This window comes from Xenopus tropicalis, chromosome 4 (assembly GCF_000004195.4).
Source record: "Xenopus tropicalis strain Nigerian chromosome 4, UCB_Xtro_10.0, whole genome shotgun sequence".
Classification (NCBI taxonomy): Eukaryota; Metazoa; Chordata; class Amphibia; order Anura; family Pipidae; genus Xenopus; species Xenopus tropicalis.
The window spans coordinates 61028367-61037859 of record NC_030680.2 but is presented as its reverse complement, the minus strand read 5'-3'; the positions used below and the strand labels follow the sequence as shown (position 1 = coordinate 61037859).

The 9493-nt window shown below is 38.2% G+C and overlaps 1 protein-coding gene across 8 annotated transcripts in view; it reads left to right on the top strand.

The window, feature by feature from the left end:
* The first annotated feature begins 311 nt into the window (after positions 1-311).
* nfat5 (nuclear factor of activated T cells 5) overlaps positions 312-9493 on the top strand; it is a 67346-nt gene continuing 58164 nt past the window's right edge. For 4 of the 8 annotated variants that reach the window (XM_004913618.4, XM_004913613.4, XM_004913614.4 and 1 more), the window contains exon 1: positions 312-682. In XM_004913618.4, coding sequence (XP_004913675.2) covers positions 592-682 — 91 coding nt within the window. In that variant the 5' untranslated portion in view covers positions 312-591. Of the gene's footprint in view, positions 683-9022; positions 9418-9493 lie in introns of those variants that run through there. The other 4 variants (XM_004913615.4, XM_004913616.4, XM_004913617.4 and 1 more) reach the window with 3 other exon arrangements.

The window sequence follows — 9493 nt, the reverse complement described above, 5'->3', positions numbered from 1 at the left end:
TATATGAAGGCATTGGTAACAAGGTTCACGTAATTAGGTATGATATCATCTGGTGTTAGCTTACACCATGTTTTTTGGATTGAGGTACAGGGAATAACTCCAAACTCCCTTGCAACAGAAAATCTGTTACTGGTGAAATATTGCATGCACGGGTATATTGGTGCATATTGTGTTGTGCAAGGAGTTAATTTTTAGCAAGGACAAAAGGCAGAGGGACCAGTGTGTTTAACTTGGAAGGACACAGCCCACTACCTGCCAGACAGGTTTAGACAGAGTAGCAGAGAAATATTCTCTTTAATAATCTGCAGCTCTTGTCTGGGAATATGTTCTGTGAGTGGAGTTTGTGAGTGCTGCTGTGTGACCTATTTGAACCGCAATCTAGCCATATGTGCACACTGTGTATACTGAGGAAAGTACAGAAATAACAGGGTACTACTGTGTACATGCCAGTTATTTGTTCTTGTGGACCTGAAGGAGATTCTTTTCTCGTTATCCAAACCAAAAGAAAGAACATAATTGATTCCCAAGCTTTGCTCTGACCTTGGATACCTGACAAACACTAAATAAGTAACCCTGAGAAACAAAGGTACTATGCGCTCTCTCTCTGAAGACGTCTTCTCAGCTCCAAGGCTTGCACATGGATGCCAACATCAGAATCTTATAACAGGAGTAAGGCAAAGAGGTAAGTGACTGTACATATGGAATATCTTTGTAACCAAAGTTTTCTGAAGCCCTGTAACCCTAACTACTATTAAAATTACAGCTTGTAGTGCTTATAGTAGTGCTGGGCGTCTGTGTAGATTGGAGAATAGAACATCTATTAATTCTTTTCTGTGAATCCTTCTCCCTACCTTAGATCAATGTATTGCTGTGATACCACAATAGAAAAAAAATATATTATATTGCATTTATGTATAAATAATCTCCTTTACATACTGTGAAAGCTCAATTTTACATACTGTTGTTTTATATTTTCTCTTATATTATACTGTTTTTTCTGTGGGCCCCCAATGAAACAACATCCCACTGACTTCCGTGGAAGCCACCTGACACGGCCAGTACTAGTGCACTTTGACCTGAAAACGCTCTACTGCACACTTTTGAGCTGAGAGCCTCTTGTAGTATAAGTGGTGTCAGCTGGAAGTCAACCTGTGCATTTGCATACAGCGATATCAAGCTAATACTTGTACTGGTTATTTGAAAGGCTGATAAACAGGTTATGTTAATAGATGTTGCTTATCCCTTAAAATTAGCAAATTAAACATACTGCCTCTGTAGTTTTATGTCTAAAAATATCATAATTATTGTCCTCTGCCTTTGCCTATAGTTCATTGATCTTCTTTTTATAAACCTATAAGTGCTTTAGCAATATGATCATTATAAACAGTATTATAGATGATTTAAGAAAAATATTACCAACATCTTGATGTGGTTAGGATACAATTGTTGTTTGTGTTTATCAGTCTTTAAATAATAACCAAAAGAATAAACATGATATTTTTGTATGTAGATGAACAGAGGCTTTATTCCTGGTTTACTTAGTTACTAGTAAGTGTAACTTATTATTGAGTATTACACGTGTCAGAAGTTGCCACCATTGGACTAAACATAAATGGTTACTGGACAGAACCAGGGTATTAAAGTGATACCAACATATTCCTTATGAATATTACTAGCAAAGCTAGGACATAAACCTCTTGCAATAGAAATGTGCTCCCTAAGCTGGCCATAGCTCGGGGCCACCTATAGCAAAGAGTGCTCTGCATTGCATTGTTGTTCTGTGACGGAGGGCTAAGGACAGCTCAGTTCTTCTAGAGCAGGGATCCCCAACCTTTTTTACTAGTGAGCCACACCCAGATGTAAAATGTGTTGGGGAGTATGAAAAAAGTTTTTTGGGGATGCTAATAGGGACTGTAATTGGCTATTTGGTAGCCCCATGTGAGGCTCTGCTTGGAGTAAAACTGTGTCTCCATGCTTCCAAAACTTGCCTCCAAGCCAGAAATGTAAAAACGGGCACCTATTTAAGGCCACTGGGAGCAACATCAAAAGGGCTGGTGAGTAACATGTTGCTCATAAGCCACTGGTTGGGGATCACTGTTCTAAAGGATCATTCCAAATCAAGCCTAGTTTCTCACATTTGCAAAAGATATGAAGGATCGCTTTAGGGAGAGGGGTTATAGAGAAATCGATGTGGAAAATGCATTTGTGAGAACCACTGAAACCCAGAGAGATTCATTATTAAATTTGAAATCAAAAGGACAAGATAAGAGATGGGAGAATAAAGTATCCTTTATTACAAGATACAGCAGACAATTGGCGGTGGGATGGCATACGCGGTGGTGCGATTTGCGGAAATCGCCGAAGTTGCCTCTCGCGGCAACTTCGCCGATCGTGCCGCCGCACCAGGTCACTGGTGGGATGTCACCAGTGGGATGTAAATGTGAAGTGTTCTGGATTTTTTATCTCCACACACGTATACCTTTGGGAATGAATTTTACTTTTGATGTGACTTGTTTTGTGTGATTAATATGCTGTTTACTTATAATTTTGCCAGTTTGACTTTTATCTTGTAACCCTGTGATATGTATTTTTTAACTTGAAAAATTGATTCCTCACCACATAGAGTTAATTCAGTAACTCAAATAGTCTGTAAAGAGGAGCAGTGAGGTGTCTTATACTTATACAAATAATTCTAATTTTTAAAAATGTTTTCCTTTTTCTCTGTAATAATAAAACAGTACCTTGTACTTGATCCCAATTAAGATACAATGAATCCTTACTGGAGGCAAAACAATCCTATTGGGTTTATTCAATACTTAAATGATTTTTAACAGACTTAAGTTATGGAGATCCAAATTACAGAAAGATCCCTTATCCGGAAAACCCCAGGTCCCGAGCATTCTGGATAACAGGTCCCATACCTGTACTGATGCTTACCTATGCCCTTGGGAAGGGGGTTGTTATTTATCTCCCCTAATCTTCTCCGCCTGTGGGACAACATAAGCTGTTCTCTTTTAACCCTTTCCTATTCAGCATTGAGGAATGAAGGTTTACAGCCATGTTGTTACTACTCAGCACTTCCTGGTGTACCTGCTCATTTAACATTAGAAGTAAGTTTTTTCTAGTACAGGCATTTTAAGCTTTTTTAAATAGTACTCGGGTTAATTTTAAGATTCTGCCATTGATTGGGAACATAATTGGGAACATAATTAATTACATAGTTCCCTCAATTACTATCATATGTTACAAAGGAAATTCCACCTTATTAAAGGGAATCATGGAGACCTATTCTCAACATAATAGGGACTCAATTTGGGTCCTGGCCATATGTTAAGAATGACTGCTCTGGTGTATAAGTTATAGAGAAAGCTCCCAATTACAGGAAGGCCATCTCCCATAGACACCATTTAAATAAATAATTCATATAACAATAAAGCAGTACCTTCTACTTGATCCCAATTAAAATACAGGTATCGGACCCCTTATCCGGAAACCCATTATCCAGAAAGCTCCGAATTACGGAAAGCCTGTCTCCCATAGACTCCATTATAATCAAATAATTAGGATTTTTTAAATTGATTTCCTTTTTCTCTGTAATAATAAAACTGTACCTTGTATTTGATCCCAACTAAGATATAATTAATCCTTATTGGATGCAAAACAATCCTATTGGATTTAATTAATGTTTTATTGATTTTTTAGTAGACTTAAGGTATGAAGATCCAAATTACGGAAAGACCCCTTATCCGGAATACCCTTGGTCCCGAGCATTCTGGATAACGGGTCCTATACCTGTACAGGTATAGGACCCATTATCCAGAATGCTCGGGACCAAGGGTATTCTGGATAAGGGGTCTTTCCGTAATTTGGATCTCAATACCTTAAGTCTGCTAAAAAATCAATAAAACATTAATTAAACCCAATAGGATTGTTTTGCATCCAATAAGGATTAATTATATCTTAGTTGGAATCAATTACAAGGTTCTGTTTTATTTCTACATAGAAAAAGGCAATCAGTTTTAAAATTCTGAATTATTTGATTAAAATGGAGTCTATGGGAGACGGGCATTCCGTAATTCGGAGCTTTCTGGATAACGGGTTTCCGGATAAGGGGTCCGATACCTGTATAATTAAGCTTTATTGAAAGCACAACAATTATTTTATGTTTAAATGATTTTTAGTAGGAAAAGTATGGAGATCCAAATTACAGAAAGACCCCTTATTGGAAAACTCCAGCTACTGAGCATTCTGGATAGCAGGTCCTATACCTGTAGCTTGTTTATGGTTAGTTTAAGGTTCTTACAGTATTAATGCCAGGTAACTGCCACTAATACAGGTATCAGACCCATTATCGGGAAACCCATTATCCAGAAAGTTCAGAATTACAGAAAGGTCATCTCCTATAGACTCCATTTTAATCAAATAATTAACAATTTTAAAAATGATTCCCTTTTCTCTGTAATAAAAAAAAACAGTACCTTGTACTGTTCCCAACTAAGATAGATTTACCTTATTGGAGGCAAAACAATCCTATTGGGTTTAATTACTGTTTAAATTATTTTTTCAGTACACTTAAGGTAGGAGATCTGAATTACGGAAAGACCCCTAATCCGGAAAACCCCAGGTCCCGAGAATTCTGGATAACAGGTCACATACCTGTACTGCATTGAACCTTACTGTCTTCAATACTATTTTTAAAAAATTATCATTTTGGGAAGAATAAAAAATTATAGGTTTTGGAATGGTCATGCCAATGCCCATACCTAAGGGAGTATTTATAAATATAAATAAAGGCACCTGAGGGCCTGTGCCTAGGGCGGCAGGTTCTCAGGGGTGGCCCTCGGGTGCCTATATAATATATATAACTGATTTTATTTTTTTGGAAAAAATGAAAAATCGAGCTGGAGGAGAGGGAGTAAGCCGCTACAATGTGTAGAAGTGACATCATGCGCATGATGTGCGTTAACTTCTTCCAACTGGGGGCGTATTTAAGTCTGGTGCCTAGGGTGGCACTGGATCTAAATACAGCCCTGTCTACACCTAAAATGTAATGATATTATGTAGAATCTTAATAAGCTTTATATATATATTAGATCCTCTTAAACATCAGTGAACCAAAGCAGTGCACTAAAATGGAGTGGGACAATATTGCCTCAATAAGAGAGAGCTAAACTCATACAGAAAACTATTACTTTTGTAAATTGATGCAGTAGTTAGCTCTAGATGTTTCTGAATCAAGGGACATTTTATGCCATTTTTTCTGCATGAGATTAGATTTTGTATGAAATTGGGGTTTGACAAGGGCTAAATTGGTTAGAGATATACAGTATATATAAATAAAGGTGTCATAGTGATGCTTCAAGAAACACAGGATATAAAATTTTCAGCATATACTAAATGGTATTAAAATAATGCACTGTAGCAAAAAAACAAAGTAGTTGGTATTGGTTTACATAAAAACTTAGATTCTTAAGAGAAAGAGACTGTAAAAGATGGCAAAGGAATGTCTTTTTCAAGGACCTATTACTTATTACTTCATAATCTATGTAACTCATGTCAATACCAAGGGACTGGCTTACGCAAAATTTTGAATCCAAGCAGCAGACACAATCGATTCTGTGTCTGCTGCTTGTTCTGCTCCTTCCTCCCCTAGCTCTGTTCGCTCACTTCCTGCTGCTCACTCTCTGTGACATCAGGACTCTCTATTATTGTCAGAGACCCTCCATTGCTGCCAGAAGTCCTCTGCTACAAAAAATGGTAAGTAGCCGTTTTTTACACACTTATTTACTATGGTTTACATTTTGCTGCTTTTGGGGAGGGGGGGTGGGTTTCTTTTTTTTCCCACACTTACATGCACTCTTTCACAAATCTTTTACAAGTGTACACACATGGATACCCAAACACTCACAAACAGGTTTTCACCTTTTTTTTTTCTTACTTATTTTACCCCTGTGTCTTTTGTTTTTCACCTAAAAACTATTTATTTAGCAGCATGACTATTGGATCTGGTATTCTAACCACTAATCATGCTGCCCCATGAGTTATTTTATTGATTTTCACATTTTTTGTGGTGTTAATGCATTTTTATACCTGCATTGTTGTTAATTACCTGTTTATTTAGCATAGTTTTTCAGTTTGGTAGTTTGGAGTACAAAGACATCTTTAGCCATTTTGGATTTGTCAGAATGTGTCTTTATCATCCTGACAATTTTCGTACCATGGCGGTCAGTCATTAAATTTATAATATCTGTGCATGTATTGCCTATCTGATGATATCTATGGGTAACCTACATTGACACGTGTGTGGCCACCTTTAGTCGTAAGACAACTTAATTGTGAACACTTATGGCCAGCTTTAGGGTATACATAATACACTGTGGCAGAGTGCTTTGTTTACAGCAGCTGAGTTGGCAACTAAGAAAATTAATTTGCACTATTTTTATTTTGGTCCCTACCGGCCACATATTTTGGTATATCTATGCATGTTGGGCATCAAACTGTTCAGTAGACATCTGGCATTCATATTTAGGGTGATTTAGATTTCTGTGTAAGAGATTATGCAAGATAAATGCAGTAAATTACAACATTTTTAGGTGAGAATTGTCATAAAACCTCTAACTTTAGAAAAGCTTTGCAGTTTGGTGTAGAAAAATGTCTTTACCCATAGAATGTGTACTTTCCAAAAATATAAGGCTTTCTGGGGGGGGGGTGATCTTGCTATTTTTTAGCTTTACCCCACAAAAAATGCAGTAAATGTGTTTATATTGTGGTAGCTTAAATAATAGATCATTTTAGGGTCCCTACATGCCACATATAGCAGTCATATTTATGATGTTTTATCTTGGTATCTTAATAGGACATAAAATGCTGCAAAGTGGAAGCCTTCAGGTGATTTTCAGAAATGTCATCAAAATGATCAAATTTAGGAAAGCTTTGAAGTTTGGTACTTTAGACTACAAAAAAAATACATATTTACCCATTTTGTATTTAAGAGAATGTGTACTTTCCAAAAAAAATATATCTTTCTGGGGTGAACTTACTTTTTTTGCAGCTTTACTCCACATAAAATGTAGTAAAAGTGTTGATTTTGCAGTAGCTTAAATGACAGAATTGACAGATCATATGTTCACTGTGGGACCTCAACATGTCACATACTTAGGTAAACCTACATATACTGGGCATCAAACTGTTCCCTGGCATTCAGATTTTGGATGCTTTATCTGGTTACCTAATGACCTGTAGGAAATAAGATGTAAACTGGAAGCTTTGAGGTTGTTTTATTAAAAATTTCAGAAATCTTCATAAAAAATTGCAACTTTAGGAAAGCATTGTGACTTGACAGTTTGGAGTAGAAAGACATATTTACTTATTTTGGATTAGTCAGAATCCATGCTTTGCAAAAATATATGGTTTTCTAGGGTAAGCCTACTGTTAGTGGAATTTTTGGCCTTAAAATCTGAATTATGCAGATTTCTGGACCAGAGCTTTGGAAATTTGGATGTGTGTTGCTGGGTGTTTTTGACCTATACAAGTGAGAAATCTCCATAAACCTATACACAGAGACCCGGGTCTAAGGCGACACAAATTTAGGGGCAGCATGCCCCGCCACATCGAAATTCTGCTCCCATACGAAGCAATGGGGACTTACCCCCCCGCTCCTTATGCAAGTTTAAATGGACGCTGTCTCTAATGCACAGGGGGGGCAGGCGGCCTCGGGAGCCTGGTTAAGAAATCCGGCGCTGCATGGAATCTACTATAAGAGAACTGCTCCAGCTAAAAGCAATGATTCCCCTGCATTAGAAAAAAAAAATAAATACAGTAAATACATCTTGTAAAGGAACTGGAACTGACACCTTTACTCCACAATAAGTATAATAACTAGTTTGGTGCCCCTAGGGGAACTATGTGAGAGCCCAAGAAGACTCAGATCTCTAACCAGTACCAATTGTGCAAATAATGATTAAATGTTCAGCTAATGAAAATACAAGCATAGATAAGAAGGTGTATACACAAACTTTATGCATTTATAAATTTTTAAAATATTGTGTTATGAATAGCTTCAGTTATTCTGTTTTAACAAGACTTATCTGCGTTTCTTTTTTGGTTAACCTAAGTATCAAAGGGAACAATATTGTGCTAATGCATTTTACTCATCTAAATATAGAAGGAATGTGCTTTAAAAAGTGTTTCAGGCTGATTTATTGAAACGTTCTGAAAAACCTCAACTTGTCCTGGCCATCTGTTCAACTACCTGCTACTTTCCCAAGCTGTGCAGGGGGCTGTCACTCAGCACACTGCACTGTAAGAAACTACCCAATCAGCAGCTAGGCTGACCTGATAGGAAACTGAAGCCTGTCTTTGCTTGTGTGACTGCAAGGCTGTGATTGGCTATCCCCTCCTACTGTGCCTCTGGGAGGAACCATTAGGACACGCCCACCCCTAATTTGGAAACACAGACAGGGACCTGAGAGGATCTATAGGGAGCTCCAATAAAGGGCCAGTTTTACAAACAGTTTTAATTTTTAAAGCAAAGTAAATCACATTACTGTGATTAAGATAATACATAAGCATAAACAATTTTACAATGCTGTCTTCATAACGCAGATCTCTGTGTAAGATTCTCATTACAATTTACATAAGTTTCAATAATGGTTGAACAAATAAAAACATTTGTAACTTGGTCCTAGTTTGCACAAAACTGCTTTCTTTTTGGCCAACTCGGAGAAGAGGCTCTGATGCTGTTGAAAACCAAGAAAAGGTATTTTTTTCACATCCCTGCCATGATTTGCAACTCTGAGCAGAAAATATGAATGACTTCTATTAAGTTGGAAGCTGAGCTAGCAGATGGCAGGCGAGAAAGCAACACAAAAGTAAAGTCTTTTCTGTGTCATTTTTTTTTGTACTCTAACTGCAGTAGGAAGTGCGACCAGAGGAAACACGGATTTTGAGAGGAGTTACCTCGACTATCCGCTTCCGACTGTGTTACGCTATTTGCCACGCCCACAAGGCGTTACGTATCGTTCTGACGCTAGTCTCGCGTGATGAGACTTGTGGCTTTGGGATTTGCTGTAAGACAGGAGGCTAGGAGCCTGCAGTTAACAGTTTTACGGGAGGTGTAAGTAGCTATACGGGACTGCGGGCTGCGTTTGGGAACTCGGGACTGCTGGGCTGTGTTTGGGAAAGCTGGACTGTTTGGCAGTGTGGAAGCTGTGTAGAACAAAGAACATTCAGGCACCATAGCAACCTAAATCGCTCCCGAAGTCTGCAGCTCAATGACAGCAGGGGGGGCGGTAATCCAAGTAAGTGGAGCGCTGCTGGGCCCCCTCTGAGAGTCAGAACCCGCCGGCCCTAGGACGACTGCCAACACCCCATGGCGACTCTGTTCAGGGATATCCAGCCTGGCTCTCATTCCTTCTGGTACGGTTTAACTCTTTGTCTTAGTACGATACCCTGACTGCTGGTGCCTGCATCCATAGCCAGACAAAAGGTGTGA